Raw genomic sequence first — 20673 nt, forward strand, 5'->3', positions numbered from 1 at the left:
GTCAGTTGAGCGTCCAACTCTTGACTTCGCCTTGGATCACGATCCCAGGGTGGTGGGATTGAGCCCTACCTGGGCTCCACACTGAGTACGGAGCCCTGCCTGAGATTCTCCCTCCCTCCCTCCTTCCCTCCCTCCCTCTCTCTCTCTCTCTCCCCCCCCCGCCCCTCCCCACTGCTTGTGCTCTCACACTCTCTAAAATAAAGGAAAAAAAAAAGAAAATGGTAAGCAGAGTTAGGGCTCCTCTGCTCTAATGGAGCTCAATAACCTACAGGGAAATTTACAAGCATGTAATCAAAAGTAACCAGTAACTACATATTATAGATGTGGATAATGCCCAGTCTTATTGTAAATGTAGATAAATGCCAATTAACTCTCACAGCCTGTCAGTAAGAATGCACCAATACTTTTCAGGAAAATATTTCTGGAGGGCTCTCTGGCAATAGCTACCAAAACTGTAAATATATATAAAAAAAACAAGAACAGCTTCACACAATACTTCCATATACTTGCAAAAATCCACAAAGAAATTGTGTGTTGATGCTAATGGTGAAAATAAGCAGTCTCGAAACAATTTAAAAATAATCACCTGCGATACTTTCATTCTGAACTTAGACCTTATCATCATTTCCCGCACTGAGGAAAAGCCTGTATTAATTTCGGTCTGGTGTAATACCACGCAATGGAAGGAAAAGGTATCTTTCAGTGAAAAGGAAGCGGGAGAAATGGTGGGGAGGGGAAGCAGGGTGCAATGAAATGACAGCGCTGGCTGGTATTCCCACTACAGACAGAGATCGTAAAGTCTAGATATAAATAAACCTCAAAATGTGCTCAGGAGGGAATGAAAAGACAAGCCAAACTAAGAGAAAATATTTCCAACAATACCAAATGCTGACAAGGATTTGGAACGACTGGGACTTTCTACATGGCCGACACAAATGAAGAATGGCACAGCCACTCTGGAAAAGAGCCAGGCAGTTTCTTATAAAATTACTTACCATCAGACCCAGCAATCCCATGCCTCCTCACTCACCCAAGAGAAATGGAAACCTATGTCCACAAAAACAAAAAACAAAAACCACCCCTGTAGGCTGATGTTTATAGCAGCCCTATTCAAAACTGGAAACAACCCAGGGGCGCCTGGGTGGCTCAGTTGGTTGAGTGACCGACTCAGGTCACGATCTCGCAGTTTGTGAGTTCGAGCCCCGCATCGGGTTCTGTGCTGACAGCTCGGAGCCTGGAGCCTGCTTCAGATCCTGTGTCTCCCCCTCTCTCTACCCCTCCCCTGCTCACGCTCTGTGTCTCTCTGTCTCTCAATAATAAACAAACATTAAAAAAAAATTTTTTTTTAAAAACTGGAAACAACCCAAACGTCCATCAAGAGGCGAACGTGGTACGTCTATAAAATGAAACACTACTCAATGGCCCTCAAAAGCATCATGCTAAGGGAAAGAAGTCTGACTTAAAAAGCTACATGTGGTATGATTACACTTGTGTAACATTCTAGGGCAAAACTGTAAGGAGAGAAAACAGCTCAGTGGCTGTGTCAAGGGCTGGGGAAGGACTGATTACAAAGAAGCACAAGGGAACTTTTGGGAGTGATGAAATATTCGCAGCGGAAGCCTGTTGGAAAAACAGTAACCCTCCTAATTGCCAAGGAAACACACAACCCACTAAAACACTAATGACTTCAGGGGCACCTGGGTGGCTCAGTGGGTCGAGCGTCTGACTTCAGCTCGGGCCATGATCTTGCGATTCATGAGTTCAAGCCCCGCTTCGGATTCTGTGTCTCCCTCTCTCTCTGCCCCTCCCCAGCTTGTGCTCGCACGCGCTCTCTCGCTCTCTCTCTCTCTCAAAAACATTTAAAAAGATTTAAAAAAACAACACTAATGACTTCAGTCCCCATACAAGGAATGGACAGCAAATATTCACAGGACATGTGAGGACAAAAATGAAGAGAATTACTTTTAAAAATGAGTCGGTCGGTACAGGGGCACCTGCCTGGCTCAGTCACGATCTCATGGTGTGTGGGATCAAGCCCCGCATCGGGCCTTGCGCTGACAGTGCAGAGCTTGCTTGGGATTCCTCTCTCTGCCCACCCTGCCTCTCGGGCGCTCTCTCTCACCATAAATAAACTTAGAAAAGAAAAACCTCTGAGTCACACTTTCTAAGCACCCATTCTTATTGTCGTTCACATACAATGTGAAGTGTTCACAAGAGAGATACGGGTAGTGCAGCAAGAGAACTAAATCTCCAGATGATTTCATAATATCGTGTCAATGAAAGGGGTGGGGGGGGGGTACGTAATTCCTGGTGGCACCTGCAGGTACCACATCCCCACAGCCGGTGGCTGGAAGAAGCCTCACCATCAACCTAGGCGATGCTCAGAAAGATGCCAAGGAAAACTTTTCTCTTGTGTCATTTTCAATTTTACCATTTCTACTGCTTTCTTTATTTTTAAAGTATGATCTGAAAAACTTTCCTACAGATTTTAAAGGCGTTTTTATTACCATTTCATGCCCATAGTTCCTCCAAGGATATGTGCCTTCAATCTCATCACAAGACTAATGGGAAAAATGAGGAAAAGCTTGATGTGCAGGTGGGGAGGAGTCTCCAGGATACTGTTAAATGAAGAAAACGCTCTTTGGGCACAAAAAGGAAGAAAAGCTGGAGGGAGTACAGTGGCACCAGATTCCTAGCAGGTCTCTTGCCAGAATTCTTAGTTCTGAACCATAGAAATACCTAATTTACTTAAAAAGTTACTTGCAAAAAGTCAATGTAAACAACCGAAATCACTGCCCAACTATTCAAAGACACCCACTCTGCACAACAGTTACACGCCCTGTGCTCCTCTCAAGGTCTCAATGACAACAGATTAGGACTTGATGAAACGCTTAATCCAAAAAAGCCATCCTAAGCAACTGCTATCAACTACACAACGCCAAAGTATCACTTACCGCTCAACAGACGGCTAGAGGGAGCTGTGGTCAACTCCAACGTGATTCCCTCAACACTGGCACACGTGTATCCGAAAACAACTCAGTCCACTCGCTCCTCTTGCCACAATCAGGCCAGACCGATCTTCAATCTTTCAAACGCATGAGTTTCCGAACACGAGCAGTTACACCCCACGAATACAAGAAACAGTCGTTTCAATTCTGCGACTGAGATGACGGAGGGATTGCTAAGAGGCTGGCACCAAGAAGAGTGAGCGTTTCTACAAGGTGCTCACCACCCTGAGGAGTCTGGTTAGGATTTCTACTTCCTACAGAATGAGTACTCCCCATATGTTCATGGCAGATAAACCGCCTGAGTCTTCTTCCTATGTGTCTGTACACACACGGCTTATATTTAACCAGAAATCCAAATATAAGGAAGTAACCGCAGATGTAGGAAGGCTTGAGAGTTGGGGGATTCATTCTCACAGGGCGGCCAAGGTCAAGCCCCTGAGGTGTCAGGCAAGAGAAGGCTTAATAAAGGCAATTTCCCACCTTCACGGTGCATGCAAGAAAAAGGACAAGTCCTTTCTAGGCAAAATAACCAACTACCGCCTCTTTGGGAACCCTCTTTGGGAACCACGCAAACGATCATTTGGAATGATGTAAGAAAATACCCCACATAAACTCTGAGGCTGTGACATCATTTCAGGGTTTAACAAAATCAACTGTATCACCCAACACTGACTACAGGAAGCATTACCACGAATAAGCATTTTATTATCCACATTGTTCCAAAAAGGCAAATAAGAGTGTTGCTTATAAAATAAAATTTAGCTTAAAAAAATTTATTAGGAGCAAAAAAGGTAATTTTTTAATGTCCTGATAAAAAACTACAAAAGCAGGGGCGCCTGGGTGGCGCAGTCGGTTAAGCGTCCGACCTCAGCCAGGTCACGATCTCGCGGTCCGGGAGTTCGAGCCCCGCGTCGGGCTCTGGGCTGATGGCTCAGAGCCTGGAGCCTGTTTCCGATTCTGTGTCTCCCTCTCTCTCTGCCCCTCCCCCGTTCATGCTCTGTCTCGCTCTGTCCCAAAAATAAATAAAAAACGTTGAAAAAAAAAATTTAAAAAAAAAAAACAAAAAACTACAAAAGCAAAGGCCAAGTATTTATTCAAACCCCGGTGAGTGGACATAAATCACACGGCCCTGCATTTTACTGACAAAATTATTGAACTAAAATTATACCTAAGGGCTCAGGCAACAGTGTTGGGACACTGAGGAGGGGAACCAAACTGCCATTAAGTGTTCAGGTTCTACCATCTCCTTCTCCAAGAGCCTTCTTAATTTTCCATCGCAAAATATTTCAGGTGTTTGGCAAAATGAAGAACGTGACCAAAATAGAAGGGCGGGACTGTGTTCTTCAAAAATTCAGTGTTATGAAGGCTGTAGAAAAGCCCCAGATTACAGAAGCTACAGACACCCGCCAACTAAAGGCAACACGCGGCCCCAGACTGGATCCTGTCCCGGACGGGAGACGCTCTAAAGGAGATTCTTAGGTCAACTGACAAAATCAGAATACGGACGGCAGGTTATAAAAAGTATCGTCTCGGGGCGCCTGGGTGGCGCAGTCGGTTAAGCGTCCGACTTCAGCCAGGTCACGATCTCGCGGTCCGGGAGTTCGAGCCCCGCGTCGGGCTCTGGGCTGATGGCTCGGAGCCTGGAGCCTGTTTCCGATTCTGTGTCTCCCTCTCTCTCTGCCCCTCCCCCGTTCATGCTCTGTCTCTCTCTGTCCCAAAAATAAATAAACGTTGAAAAAAAAAAATTAAAAAAAAAAAAGTATCGTCTCCATGTAAATTTGCGAACGCAGGAACTGTCCAGCTGTGGTTATGTAAGAGAACATCCCCGTTCTTAGAAAATACCTTCAACACACGCGAGGTAAAAGATCATGGCGTGTGGAATTTCTCGAATCTCAGAGGGCGGATGACAAAATGTGTATCTGCACATGCACGTGTTAAGTGAGTGAGTTTGGGAGTATGTCTGTGGAGAGAGAACTCAGGCACACACATAAATGACTATGCAAAGGGGGTTAAAGCTTTTATTTTTTTTTAAGTGAGAGAGAGAGAGAAAGACCGAGACGGCGGGGGGGGGGGGGGGGGGGGAGGGCAGAGGGAGACAGAATCTTAAGCAGGCTCCGCATAGGGCTCAATCCTATGACCCTGGGATCATGACCTGAGTCGAAAGCAAGGGTTAATGCTCAAGTGATGAGCCACCCAGGCGCCCCCAAAGGGTCGATCTGGGTAAAGGAGTAAAATGGGGGTTCTTTGTACCGTTATTATTTTTGCAGCTTCTGTAAATTTGAAATTATTCCCAAATAAAGAGATTTAATTTAAAAGTCAAGGCTGAAAACACTCATTTGTGAGACTAACCTTTAACCCCTCTCTTTATGTGAGTATGAAACATTCTCTTTCCTCTGGAGAAGTATTAATAAATACATTCTAAAGTCTTTTTAGGGAAAAAATATTGTAGGAGTCTGGGTTAAAAAAAAAAAAAAAGGTAAATACGGAGCTCCTGGGTGGTTCAGGCAGTTGAGCATCCGACATTGGCTGAGGTCACGAACTTGCGGTTCATGAGTTCGTGCCCCACATCGGGCTCTGTGCTGACAGCTCAGAGCCTGGAGCCTGCTTCGGATTCTGTGTCTCCCTCTCCCTCTATTCCTCCCCGGTTCACACTCTGTCTCTCTCTGTCTCTTTCTCTCTCTCTCTCAAAAATAAAGATTAAAAAAAATAATAAAAAAGAAACATGACTCTGCCTGATTTCATAGGATTTATAATTTATTGGGGAAGAAAAAGCCACTGACCGCATGAATTAGTTCTGTCCTGTAAGAAAGAGCAGAAAAAGATACAACAGGACAATTGAGTCTGCATGAAGAAGAAACAGTAGGAGTAAGGGCATTCTTTCTTGCATTTCCAAAGCCGGGCACGGGGCCCGGCACAGACAGATGCTCAGTCAATGGGTTCAGTGAGGACAGAACAAAAGAAGGTGCCTGAAGGCCCTCTGTTGGCCCACCTGCACTACAGAAATGTTTACATTGCCATTAATAATTTTACTCTCTCAACAGCTGTAGCAGACTCTGTAAAGCAAAGCTGGAAACTCCCTCTAGGTTTTCAGCAACCCCCACCTGAGGTGGATGAATAATGGAGTCACGAGAAGGAACAGGAAAGCAACCATCGAAGGCTCCCTTCACAGCTGCCATGATGCCCACGGGAAAGGCCCGCGGTCAGGGGCATGCCCCACGGGCTTCTGGGCTCCCCAAGCCCCTTCTCCAGGAAGCAAGCCTGTAAGGTGCAGAGGCTCTCGCCCACGACCGGGACGCAGCTGACTTCTCCTCATTTCCAACTAATTCCAGCTCAGGCTTTCAGAACTCCCACTGTTCACATGTTTGATTGTTTTCTGATCCTTTCTAGAAAGGACATGACAACAACAACAACAACAACAACAACAACAACAAAGACTTCGAAAGTGCTTCCGGAAAACAGGGCAAACCCACAACACAGGAGGGAAACCCGCCCCCAGGCCGAGGCACAGCCCCTGGGCACGGCTGCTCTGGGTTTCACCTTCTGGAGACCCGATCTGGCCCCTGCAGGGAGGGCCTGGCTCTGTGAACGCTGAAGAAGGGGCTAGGCAAACCTGGAAACACCACGTTCACACTAAAGGAAAAAACAAAGACGCGATGTCACCGCAGGAAGGTGAGAAGGAAAGATGCTGGCCGTCGCCTGCACCGCGTCCGCGTCCTGCACAGACCGCGGGAAGCCACACACCGGAGGCACGGGGACTCCCACCCCAGCGCGGCGCTAGGGGGCGCTGGAGCACCGCGTGCTGCGCCTTCAGTCCCACTTTCAAAATCTCATCTCTAAAAGCACGAATACAAACAGAGGGTGCCACCAAAGCAACGTTCCGCCTTCAGAAGGACGCGCGAAAATAGAAGATCAGCCTCTGAGAGAAAAAATAAAGCTACGAGGCAGCGATCGATGAGCACCCTGCCGCGTGTGCACGGTACTCGGTTTCCCAAGGCAGTGAGACACCGGCGAGCCAGCTCCCAGAACCACCGCCAGCCGACGGGCATCAAGCCAAGCCTCGCCGGTGAGAGGACAGAACCAGGCACAGCTACCAAGAGGCCGAGAGACACGACGTCTTCTCCTCCCTCAGCATCCAACCCAGCAAGGCTGAATTTGGGAGAGAGGAGGAAAGACGAAGGACTAACAAACTCGTTCGTTTCGAGAGTGACGAAGTCTGAACGTCCTCTCTAGTGGACGTGAGGGGGTGCTGGACTGGGCAACTGGGAGCGTTCTGCCAGCTCCGAAGGCATCTCCTGGATCTCACAGGGACAAAGCAGCAGGGGTGTGGAAATGTCCCCAGGCTAACCCATGCGACCACATGGATGAACCCTGAAAACCATGCTGAGTAAAAGTCAGGCACGAAGGGCCACGTGCTGTATGATTCCACTCCCGTGAAACGTCTAGAAGAGGCAAATCTCTCGAGACAGAAAGCAGACTGTGATCGCCAAGGGTTCAGGGGAACGGGAAATGAGAAGTCGCTGCTAATGGATCCGGGGTTTCCTTCTGGAGTGGTGAAATACACCAAAAACCACGGAAATGTACTCGTACTGAAATGGGCGAACTGTATGGGATGTGAATTAGATCTGAACAAAGTAAAAAAGAACGTCAGTGCCCGCCTAAAAAAGTCTAACTTCTTCACTAAACTATACTGATCAGGCCTGCTAGGTGACGGATGCTCAGTGACAGCAACTGAACAGTCACACGCACTTTCAACTCTACAAAGTGGTGTGCAGAGAGGACACTGTTCAGGCAGTCGAGGCACAACGGGAATTTCGCTGACTTAACCATATGCGCCGAGCACCAACTATCCACACAGAGCTGTGTCGGATCAGAATACACTGAGTAAGACAGACACAGGCTTCAGGACAGCACCACATTGTGAACTGCAAGCTGCACTGGGAGCTACAGAGGGCAAAAGCAGACAAAGAGGGAGGCAGAGAAGGGCCTGCTGCCCCGAGCACCCAAGCACTGGGCTGGAGCAGAACCCTGCTTTACCTTCTTGGGGCCGAGGGATCCCGAGAAGGGGACAAAAGGACAAGCTGTTACAAAGCCACTCCCGTGGGCGGTGCCCTCTTCTTAGGATTCTAGCATCCAAATGCTGCAATACCGTGTCAGTTTCACAGGGTTTGTGTGTTTCACGTGACTACTAAAGTCCATGAGAAGATCACCGCGCACCTTCCAAAGCACGATCTGTGACGGGCTGGCTGCGTATTCCTTCAGAGCTTTCATGGAGATTCTGGGCTAAAACTTGTTCCCACCAAATCTATTTCCAAAATTAGAAAATATGATTCATCTAGCAGAAATCCATTTCGTACCAACTTCCCAGTCCTACATCTGCATTAGGTACTTTACACAATGGCAGTTAAATTTTAACTTATTTTGCTCTAAGCTAATACTAAACAGCAAGATAAAAGAGCCCTCATTACACAATAACTTCTATCTAGAATTTTCATCACATGGAAAAAAAGCTGGTAAATTATTAGGGAGTGAATTTAGCTCCAGTAGAAAAGTTCAAGATTCCACCATTTTCATTTTCATTACCATCACCCAGCTGCTAATCTAGGGAGGAAGGAACAGGGTTGGTGGGGAGACACAAGGCAGGGAGGAAGAGAGAACAGAGAACAAAAAGGAGAGAACAGAGAAGAAAAGGGAAAACAAGCAGAACACCAACAAACACGACACCATAACAGCAGTGCTCCCTCTGCTGGGGCCAAGGGTGAGTGCAGACAGGCTGCAGGGAGGGGAGGTCTGGGGAGCCACTGCAAGGGTAGAAAAGTACCTTAACTGTTGACGTGATTACATAAGTGGGCGCATTTGTTGAGACTCATCATGTATACTTTAAATGGGTGACATTCCCTGCACATAAATTATGCCCCCATAAAGGTTTTTTTTTTAATGAAAAGGAGCCAAGTTAAATTCATCTGCGTATTGCCGGCAGTCAATGCAGTACTTGGCATACAGTAGGTGCTCAAAAAAGCTTTCTGAACAAATCATTTCAAGAAGAGGAAGAAGAGATCCCCACTCTCCCACCCCAATTATAAGTTCTTGGGATAAGGAATGACAGCCTCTCCAACCTCCACAACAACAGGAAACTTCCCACATGTCAGTGCCACCAAATCACCCCGTTTGCTCTGACTGGTTTTTATTCTTCGGTTTTTAAGATCACAAGAGATGTTCCAGGCAGAAGCACAATTTTCACGTTTAAATATAATCTTCAGGGGGGCGGCGTCTGGGTGACTCAGGCGGGTGAGCATCCAACTTTTGATTTCAGCTCAGGTCATGATCTCACGGTTTCTGGGTTCAAGCCCCATGTCAGGCTCTGCACTGACAGCAGAGAGCCTGCTTGGGATCCCCCCACACACATACAAAAGAAATACACACACACACACACACACACACACACACACGCTTTAAATGTAATCTTTAGGGATACCTAGGTGGTTTAGTCAGTTGAGCAGACTCTTGGTTTCAGCTCAGGTCATGATCTCACAGTTCACGGGATCAAGTCCCACGTTGGGCCCTGCACTGTCAGCAAGGAGCCTGCTTGGATTCTCTCTCCCCCTCTATCTCTGCCCCTCGCCAGCTCACTCGCCCTCTCTCTTTCAAAATAAATAAACTTTAAAAACTAAATAAACATAATCTTTAAATATAACCAAGATATAACCTTTCATTTTTAAATATATATTTAAACATAATCAAGACAATCTGAATTAAGCTTTACAGAAAACTTATTAAGAGCATACTTGTTTTGGCCTAGAGGAAAATCATTCACAATTACCACATGGTCGCCCAGACTAAAGAAAAATCGACTTTCACATTTTAAATCTAGAAGGGAAAAAGGGGGTAGAAAAAACCATGCGTGTGATTACAAAGTATCGGGGCAGGTCAACCTTTCAAAAATCTGTTTTCATTCCCTACCACCCCCCCTACTATCCTCGCCTACCAAGAAAGTCACCTGTGTCCAGTGTGGAGAGGGCACTCTCCTAGTCTTTACTGTCCCCCTCTATTTTTGGCTTAAACTTTTTTTTTTTAAACATATTTTACTAAGAACCACCTATTTGCAGTCAGATCCACTTCTCGGTCATAAATATGACTCATGTTCTTGTGGATAAAAAATTCTTTCCTTTTAAACTGATGCACAAGAAAGTTAACATAACCGAGAATACCAAGTGCTGGTGAGGCTCCGGAAGAAGGGGGATCCTCACGGTTGCTGGTGGAGATAGAAAATGACACAGCTACTTTGGAGAAGCTGGCAGTTTTCTATAAAACAAAACACACCGCTGACCACATGACCCAACAATCCCACTTCTAGGTATTTTACTCACAAAAGTGAAAATCTACGTCCACCAAAGACTTGCAGATAAACGCAAATCTTCGTTTAGCTTCGTTCCTAACAAACACTGGAACAAAACTGTGCACCAAGAGGTGAAGAGACAGGCGCCTGGGGGGCTCAGTCGGTTAAGCGTCCGACTCTTGATCTCAGCTCAGGTCATGATGCCAGGGTCGTGGGATGGAGCCCCACATCGGGCTCCACCCTGAGCTGAGCGGCGAGCCTGCTGGGGGTTCTTTCTCTCTCCCTCTCTCTGCCCTTCCCCTGCTCGCTCGCTCTCTCTCTCAAAATAAATAAATAATTACATTAAAAAAAAAAAGAGGTAAAGAGAGGAACTGTGTTACTTCCATAATGAAATACAACTCAGCACTGAAAAGGAGAGGACTCTTACCCACAGTACGGATGAATCTGAAAGTGCTGTGTAGAACGAAAGAAGCCAGAGAGAGGAGTACATTCCGTATAATTCCACAGAAACAAAATCCTACAAAAGGGGATATGCCCAGTGACAGAAAGCAGATCAGCAGTCACCCACTGTGGGGCAGAGACTCATGGCAAAGGGGCATGAGGGAACTTTTTGGACAACAGATTGATTGTGGTAACAGTTACCCTGGCATAGACGTGTCAAACCTCAATCTGAAAATTTAAAATCGGTACATTTATTCTATTAAATCATACCTCAAAATGGTTAATGTTTTAAAATTGGTGCAGAATTAACCAGTGCACGTCTACAAATAACGTGGATGAGGCAGCTGCACTACAGAAGCAACGCTGGGAGCTCCCGGGGGGGGGGGAGCTCGGTCACTTGAGCGTCTGACTCCTGATTTCGGCTCAGGTCATGGTCTCATAGTTCGTTGAGTTCAAGCCCTGCATTGGGCTCTACCCTGCTTGGGATTCTCTCTCTGCCCCCACCTCTTGCTCGTGCGTGCTCTCTCCTTCCCTCTCTCTCTCAAAATAAACTTTTAAAACATTAAACTAGAATTAAATAAGTAAAAGCAGCTCTTGAAGACCAAGGACCACAGTATTAATCCTTCACTTACATTAAGCAGATTCTTAAATACTCTGCTAACATCCACACGCTGAGATGCGTTTTAAGATTTCGTGTTCCTGGGTCCCAAGACTCTTACTAGTAGTACCCAGCACCACCTACGATACTGGGCATGACACCTGTAACCTGCTGCCTGGTATCGCCATCAGGGTGCCCACTCCCGTAGTTGCCCAAACACTAGACCAGAGACTGTTCCAGCGCGGCACGGCCTAACTGCCTAGATCCCCCAACCGCCTACTCAAACCCCACACCACACACAGACAGTTGCTGCCAGTAACACTGAATCAGACCTGGGGTGTTTCATTAAACAGAGTGCTACGCGGGCAGAAACTTGCACATGCATCTGTTCTACAGGGTTTTTCACTTAATGGAACATGCTGGAACCAAACCAACAGAAGCTCAGCTACCGAAGGCCACCTGCCAAAAAGGAGCGTGCATCACTAAACCAGAACTTTAAGTTAAAACACATTCGGAAAAAAGCAGTGTGACTGCATAAACAATTTCCTTCTGATCTGCTGCCCACTGCCAATGGGTTCCTAAATACCTTCAAGATCCACAGCTGCCTGACTTACACCCCGCAGCCCACGCACCCGGAGGGAGCACGTTTAGAACGTTCCCCTTCCGGAGCCGCTCTGCTTGTCAATGAAAACCAAAGTTACTTGGAAGAGTCGGTCCAAGCAGTAAAAGCTGCAAAATTACGATCTGCTGAAAATAAGAGAAAGCAAAACCGGGCGCTGACAGCTAAGGCCGGGCCGAGCCCACGGAGGAAGCAGTCCGCTGCTCGCTTTTTCGGCTTCACTTTCACCTAATGATCTGCCGAAAACAAAGACCGCAACTAGGCAGAAACAGCTTCCTTTACCAGCCAAAAGAACAGATTGCGCTCCATTCCTGAATTACGTTTGTAAGTTGGCTGTTATGATTAAAAATCTTTTATTAGAAAAAAACAAAACCTGAGACTTCGGGAAGTCTGCCCTATAGTAAAGATGTGGAGCTCGAAACTCGAATCTCCCGGAAAAGTATTTCACCCACCTGGCTCACAATGCTGTTTTCCGCATAGAACACCAACCACCGGTGGGGCTCACCTGGCAGGGGAGCGGGGTCAGCTGTGCAGGACGAAGGCCTGTGGCAGTGGTTCTCAGCCCCAAGCTACCCCTAGGATCGTCTGAGGATCCTCGGGCCTTCCCTGCAAAACTCCAGGATTCAGTGGGGGCAAGCAGGGAGCCCAGGCTTCACTCAACATGCTAAACACTTTGTGTCCTCGTGACGTGCAGTTAGGGTTCTGGCCCGCCGTGGAGGGCGCTCCCACGGCCACTCCAGGCAGCTGAGGAGTTGGGGAAACTAAGACAGCACGAGGGAAGGCCAGGCGGACACAGCCACCTCGCCACTCAGTTATGGCCCCAAACCAGACATAAGCAACCCGGAAACCAGTTGAAGCGATCACTTTGTGAAAGGACCCTCTGCTTGATGAACAACGCGCAGAGCATCTGTTTTTAAAACGGGAACTCTTTCAGTGCTTTCAAGGGTTTACTGATCACTAACAACTTACGGCAAACCACAAAGCTAAATGTCAGCCAGAAGAGAAACTATCACGCAAGCAAACTGGCAACAATTTGATACAACAATTCCATTCCCAGGTAACGTTTCCACCCGTCTTTTCCACAAAGACCATTCTTTTATAACGGAGCTCATTTCCCATTTGCTCTTAACTAACTGAAATCTAACGCTCACCTCCAACACTCTGCTTTTTCAGAAACAACCTCCCATCCTAGCATCCTTTCACACCCTGCAGCTAGTCTGTCTCTCCATCACGCACCCGATTTGTCCACACTGGGAGCTCTCTCTCACACACACACTCTTTCCATGGGTGGCTCCCGCCCCCTGCAGGTCCCGACTCTGCTCCAGCCACCCCTCCTCCCCACCCCCGGCCTGTCCACGCCTGTCCCCGTCCCGCAGGCAGCTCTGTTCCCCGCCTCAAACCGTGCTGGTGAAGCCCAGACTCCCATCCTCTCCCGGCCGCTCGGTCAAGTTCCAGGCCCACTTCTCAGGCTGCCAGCCCCACGGCACTCCTACTTCCAAGCTCTGGTTTCGCCTTCAATTCCAAAGGCCCGTTATTTTCTCAAAACCAGCTCCTACACGAACGCCAACGGCAGACTTCATGGTTCTGCCAACCTCCCGGAAGAGAAACCTTGAAGATTATCTTAAATCATGTACCTTTCCATCCCAAATTTCTGGGACAATCTCAACAAAGTACCAAAATGTTCAGAAAGCTTTATCTGGCAAGAACAAGGGCAACTACATGAAGAGAAAGAAGTTTTCTGATTAACTGACCCCTATCTGTCGACATCCCACGACTGAGACCCAGAGAACAGTATCTCCATGAATCAAAGGCAGGAGTAGCACCTTTCTGAACATACACCGCACCTCAATAATAAGATTATGGGGCACCTGGGGGGCTCAGTCAGTTGAGCATCTGACTTCGGCTCAGGTCATGATCTCACGGTTCGTGGGTTCGAGCCTCGCATTGGGCTCTGTGCTTCCAGCTCGGAGCCTGGAGCCTGTTTCCGGTTCTGTGTCTCCCTCTCTCTCTGCCCCTCCCCCGCTTGTACTCTGTCTCTCTCTCGAAAGTGAACATTAAAAATGATTGATACACAGATGTCATTTTATCATTACATTATTTCTTAAAGACAGGGATTTCTAACTGTTATTTGGGGGGGAGTAGACCCCCTGAGAACACAGTCCACTACCTGAAGAATGCACACACGGAGGAAGTGACAGACCTGGAAAAGGAGAGGGGGGAGGAGGGGTGCTCCCGGATGGGACTGTAACGGACTTTGCAGCCATCCTCCAAATGTCCATTTTCCTCCTCCCCTGCTGCTTAGTGGTCACCCAGTCCAGAAGGCTGATACACACCCACTCCCAGCTCTAGATGGGAGCAGCTCTAGATGGGAGCCCGACCTGGCATGCCACCCACCCTCCCTGCCCAGAGCACCCGGTTCAAGGGTGACCCAGAAGGTACAAACCCCAAGACACAGCCAAGAATTCTGGATCACACGTCCACTCTCTTGTTCTGGTGGATGTGGAATAGGCTGGACATACACAGGAAGCCTGCAACCGCTGTGACTATCTTCTCATTCGGAGGAAAGCTAGTCTTAGGAAAATGCTGACACAACACAAGTGAAAAGAAACCAGGTCCTCAAAGATATCACTGAATTGATTAATCAAACCAACCTTGAAGCGTGACCTACCTCTGGGATTTCTGGTTCCATGAGCCAATAAATCTCTAGTTTATGCTGTAAGCCAATTAGAGCTGGCCTTTCTTTCACTTGTTCTCAAAAGCATCCTACCTAAGACAGGAACGAAGCGCACTATAAAGGACATAAAAAGGCTTGTTCCAGGTTCAGTGGCAGCAACCGAGGGACTCAGAGAAAGTAAGGTCACTCCAAAAGCCAAAATCAGGTTGATCAGAAACGCAGGCCCTACTGCCTGCCTCCCCATTTGCCAAAATCCCATTTCACTGTCAAGGCTGTTCATCCCTCCCTTCCTTCACCCTCTGAATTACTGCTGCAGAGCCTCGCACGTGCACCTCCCAAGCACTGAGCACGTAACTGCACGGCTCAGGACGCGCCCGGCAGCTTCCTACACCTCAGTTACAGGCTTGGTCACCCACTACCTACCCAGGGTAAGAGCACCAGTTATCTTCCTGAACATCTGTAGCAACAGCTAAAATAGTTGGCCTTCACCAAACATTAATCAGCTTATTGACAAACACTTTATGAAAAGATCTTTCTCAATCTTTTCCAAGTAGTTCACACATAGAACTGGCTTCTGATCAAACTGGTACAAAGTTTTAAAATCCAAACATGAAAGAACGTCATGTTTGGGGCACCTAGGTGGTTCAGTCAACTGAGTGTCCAACTCCGGATTTCATGATCATGGAATAGAGCCCCACACTGGGCTCCACACAGAGTGTGAAGGCTGCTTGGGATTTTCTCTCTCTCTCTCCCTCTGCCCCTCTCCCCCTGCTCGCACACACGTGTGCTCTCTCTCTCTCTCGAATAAAAATAAAAATATAATAAAAAACTTATTTTCGGGGCACCTGGCTGGCGCAGTCAGTAGAGCATGAGATTCTTGATCTCAGGGTTGTGAGTTTGAGCCCCAATGTTGGGTGTAGAGATCACTTAAAAATAAAATTTTGAAAAAAAAGCCCTTCATGTTTTAAATTACCACTAATTACTTAATATTACTTAGCAAAATATATCTTCTCCTCTACCCCCCAAATAACCAATGAATTAAATGTATCTTTCATATATTAATAAATAAATAAATAAATAAATAAATAAATAAATGTATCTTTCAGTTTACTTTAATGCTTTAATTAGTTCTGGGAAATAAGGTAATTCACAACACAGAAACAGCTAAAAAATGTATCCAAAAAATGTCCATCACTGTTTTTAGTATGTGTAAAATATAATTTGTGAATACACCACAGTACTTAAAAATAACATTGAGGAAAAAGTTTAATAATGGAGAATACTCACAAGTGGGGGAGAAAAAAAAAACCTTCACTCAACAACATATAGTATAATCCTATTTCATTAAAGAAGAAAGTGCATTATTATTATTACATATGTTACAACAAAGCTGTCTGGTTCCCTCTGCATCCCATTTCAACTGGTCACCCAAAGCCTTATTCGGCCCCCATGGCCTTTTGTGCTGCTCAGCTGGTCATGGGAGCACCCAACTGCCCCTTCCTGCCTCCAGGCTCAGCCTCCACCCTCCAAACCACATGTGGCCACCACGGCACTTTCTCCAAAATGGGAATCTGATTTTGGTCCCTAGGAGCAGCCTATCACAACCGTTCAGGACAAAAAGCCCCAGCAGAGCACATAAGAGCTCAGCGCCTGGCACTCATCTACCTTCCCAGACTCAGGGGCCAAGGCTCCCCACACCCCAGCACAGCAGTTCTCTCCGTGCACGCTGCTGTGCATGCGCATGCTGGGCCTCTCGCATCCGGGGCCTTCTCTGGCCTGGATGACCTCTGACATCATAGAACACAGTTCCAGAGTCTCAGCTTTACCAACTATTTTCCCAAAAAACCTGCTGAGTTACACACTCTTGATTGTAACAGCTGATTAGCCTCTATCTTACATGCAACTGTGAACTTCCTCAATATATGGACTGGGCTACATCTCTCATTAATTTGTACATCAATATATACTCACTGAGCACTGATCATGTTCTAAGCCCTGGAGATGTATCAATGAACAAAACAAACAAATCTCTGCCCTCATGAAACTTATGCTCAGCTCTGACATACAATTAGGCTCTCCACCTGGGAAGCTGTTGGCTCTGTGGCTCTCGAATTGGGAGAGTTAACGGCACTGGCTCTGACGGGATCAGAGGATCACTGCCACGGCCTACTAACAGGGCATGGGAAAGCTGTGCTAAAAGCACTATATTTGCATCAGTAACTGCCTTTTGATCTACCTCAGGACTACGTTTACTGAGAAACAACCCAGAGAATTAAACAAAATACTTTATGATCTGATATACAGATCAGTCGCCTGGATTCAAGGAACTACACAACAGAGATAAAGAAAGCCATGAAGACCCTTAAAAGAAGCTCAGGTCGCCTGTGCATTTTTTTTTTTTTTTTTTTTTTTTTTTTTTAGCAAAGTCTACACCCAACGAGGGGCTTGAACTCACACCCCAAGACCAAGAGTCACGTGTTCACTGATGGAGCCAGCCAGGCACCCGCCCACTCGTTCTTAATGCAAAAATTACAACCAATCAGAACACTTCATGAGCAGCTCATCCTTCTTATTCAGGACTGGCACTAAAAGGTATTTCCACCAAGGACGAATTTGTCCCTCACCGTTCTGCACGCTGCGGTGCTAATCTTCATGCCCAGAACGAGAAACCCCACAACAAACCCATAGGCAGTCCTGAATGTACTGGTCATTTCCTCCAAGTGGCCCCTCTGTCAAGTAACTTACCCACTGCACACACCACAAAGGCGAGACCCTGTACTGGCAGTGGAGGTGCTGGAGGAGAACCAGACCTCAAGAAAGCCTTCCTGTGCCACCAGGTCACTCCCGGGATCCTTACTCTTACTTCAGAGCACCTGAGAGAGCTCGAGTTAGACAACCGACCCGTGCTGTTCTCCTCTGCCAGGCAGGGCCCCGTCTGGGCACAGGGCCCACACAGGGCCCGGAAGGCTACAGGCCTCCACGAACAGCTGACTGACCCTCGGAGGAAAGATAGGGCATCTACAGAACCAAAGTCCACGGGGGCCTCAAAGCTCACCATGCACATTGCATGCAAGGCAGTCCTTTCCTTTTTCATAGGAAAGTGAAGGACTGACAAAGCTAACTCAAACCTATGTTCCCACCCGAAAAGAAATCAATGTCCAAGAAACAAAATGATAATGTACTCTACTTTCTGTCCACCTTAACAAGAAAAGAAGTCCATCTGTTCAACTTGTGCCATAGGATAAGAAGCAAACTCCAAACTCAGCTGTGGTAATTGTTTCCAAAACTAGTCAATGCTAGGATATTGCTACAGTGTCACCGTGTGTAGTCAGCTAAGTTTCCAGCCAAAACTACTGCAGAGACTACTGCGAATTATATACATGTACGTACATATATACGTATATACATATATGTATACATATACATGTATACATATATATATACACATACATATACGTATATATGTATATGTGTGTGTATATATATATAAATATAAAATCTATCTCCTACCTCTTATCTCCTTCTCATTTACCTCTAGTCCCAGAAAAGTAAATGTCCGTTCCTGACCCTCAACTCATACCATATAGCCGTGGCACGTAAAAGGCAGGGGTTCGATAAGGAGAGGGAAGGAGCAGTAATTATGCTCGCACGTCTGTGGAAAAGTGGAGGCAAGAATTTCCTCAACGGACAAATCCATGACCGGCAGCAAAAAAAGATGGCAAGAATTTCTGATGGCAGACTGGCTTAATGCCGTACACACAACCTCAGACAAATTTTGACTACGACCAGACCTGAGAACAAATTAGAAAGCTCATCCCAACTCACTGGGACATCAGATGGTCACGGCTGAAATGAGCCGTGGTGCAGTCTGGGCCGCTTCCACCCCGTCCCCTACATCCCATCCACAATGCAGAGCACAGGGGTCAGCAGCGGTGCACCTCTCTGGCTTTGGAGAGTGTATTTGTACTCAGATTACTTCTCTGTAACTGTGCTATGCAACTAACACACCCCATCCAGGTCCTGGCACACAGCAAGAGCTGGATAAACGCTGAAAAGGAATGAATCGGGAATCTCCTTCTGAAGACCCAATGGGACAGATCTTCAAAGTGGCAAAATTTTCAGGCGTCTCGTGCTGGTTCTGTCCCCACAATCCGTTCTACTCGGTGCTAAAATTAGATCTTATCACCTCTCACAGTGGTACATACGTGTATTTTGGTTGTTGTTCACACTCAACCTAGACTGGATAAATTATTTTATCCAAAATATGATTTAGCTAATCCTATTCGTGGCAACGTATTCAATGGGTTACGTGAAACAAACTGGAAACAAAGCCATGTGGCGGCTCTGAAACCTGAGCCGAGCTGCGATACCCTGGGGGGAGCTGTCCTAAACCCAGATTTAGAGGCCTGCCCACAAGGAGCCCCAGCAAGTAGGTCTGGATGGCCATCAGGTGATTTGACAGAAGACTAGGACCAAGGGTCCCAACCTAAGAAATGCTATCATATGGGGGCGCCTGGGTGGCTCAGTTAGGCATCTGACTTCTGCTCGGGTCATTATCTCGGGGTTCGTGAGTTTGAGCCCCGCGTCGGGCTCTGTGCTGACAGCTCGGAGCCTGGAGCCTGGAGCCTACTTCGGATTCTGTGACTCCCTCTCTCTGCCCCTCCTTTGCCCACATTCTGTCTCTCTCTCTCTCAAATATAAGTAAATGTTAACACCAAAGAAAAAAATACTATCACATAAAATGATTCCGAATTTCTAAAATCTCCTATAAAAAAGACTGAGGAGGGGCACCTGGGCAGCTCAGTCGGTTGAGTGTCCAACTTCAGCTCCGGTCACGAGCTCACAGTCGGTGAGTGTCAGACTCGCTGCTGTCAGCACGGAGCCACCTTGGGACCCTCTGTCCTTTCTCTGCCCCTCCCCACTCGCACGCGCACACTCCTTCTCAAGAATAAAAACATTAAAAAAAAAAAAAAAAAGGACTGAAGAAAAGCATTTCAAAGTATTAACCTCAGAAGTCACCTCTGGGTCATGGGATATTATGAGGGACATGTTCTTCTTATATTTTATTTCCTAAGACCATAATGAAGAAACAAATGTTTGTTTTTAAAGGTGCCCCCCCAAAACTAAAGGGAATAATGTCCCCACATGGCCTTCCTAACACTCTATCCAATCAGCACTGAGGACACCCAAAAGCTATTCGCCTTGCATTAATCCGCCTCAGATGTCCCCAAAAGAATGCCCTGCTTTTCCCCCTCCAAGTTCTGGGGTTCAAGATGCTCGGGGTGCTGACGTGAGCACAGAGTACGCTCCCGGATCTGGGCCACAGCCGGAAGAGGGACACCTCTGACAGCCGGGAAGTACCACACCTGGCCTCCGGAGGCCGTCGCCACGGGCAAGGCTGGCACAGAGCGGTGCCACCACTTACTAAAACCCGTGGTCTTGTTCCGAAACCCTGTGGGTTCTCACAGACCCGCACCTGCTCACAAGACCCACGGTGTCTGCGGCTTGGCCTCTCTCAGGGTCCCTCGCCTCGCCTCTGACTCCGGCCCCACCCGTTCCCCCCACACAGCACTTCAGCCACAAACCTCTTCCGGGTCCCCACACGTGCCTCAGGTTTTGGGACTCTGCTCCTCCGCCTGCCGTCTCCCAGATGCCCTTGTCCTCGTGCTCCTCTGCCCAAATGTCACCTTTTCAGAAGAGACATCCTCCCAGCCTCCCCTGACGCTCAGCCTCGCTCTCCTCCTGTTCAATCTGTCTTACACCTAAATACCTTCTAAATCATGCCACTGCTCTACCCTGCACTCTCCCTGAACAAGAATCCAAAAGCCCTCCGGCCTCATCTCGTGGCCCCCGTGATCTCGTTACAACGTGTCTACTCTGCACAGGGCGGTCACAGCGTGAGCCCACGAGGCAACTCGATCACGTGCTTCCACGGTCAAACGCCGGACGGCCCCCTCCTTCCACATTTTTCTCGGCGTAAAGACGGTAACATTCAGGAAA

At 47.4% G+C, this 20673-nt stretch overlaps 1 protein-coding gene across 4 annotated transcripts in view; it reads right to left on the minus strand.

The window, feature by feature from the left end:
• The window catches only part of LOC115503575 (kelch-like protein 36), a 104583-nt gene that overhangs the window by 41793 nt on the left and 42117 nt on the right, over nucleotides 1-20673 (minus strand). Inside the window, exon 1 of one of the 4 annotated variants that reach the window (XM_030299897.1) lies at nucleotides 996-1010. The exons of the other annotated variants lie outside the window; for them this stretch is intronic. Coding sequence (XP_030155757.1) covers nucleotides 996-998 — 3 coding nt within the window. The 5' untranslated portion in view covers nucleotides 999-1010. Of the gene's footprint in view, nucleotides 1-995; nucleotides 1011-20673 lie in introns of those variants that run through there. 4 annotated transcript variants of the gene reach the window in all.

Source organism: Lynx canadensis, chromosome E2, assembly GCF_007474595.2.
Source record: "Lynx canadensis isolate LIC74 chromosome E2, mLynCan4.pri.v2, whole genome shotgun sequence".
Lineage (NCBI taxonomy): Eukaryota > Metazoa > Chordata > Mammalia > Carnivora > Felidae > Lynx > Lynx canadensis.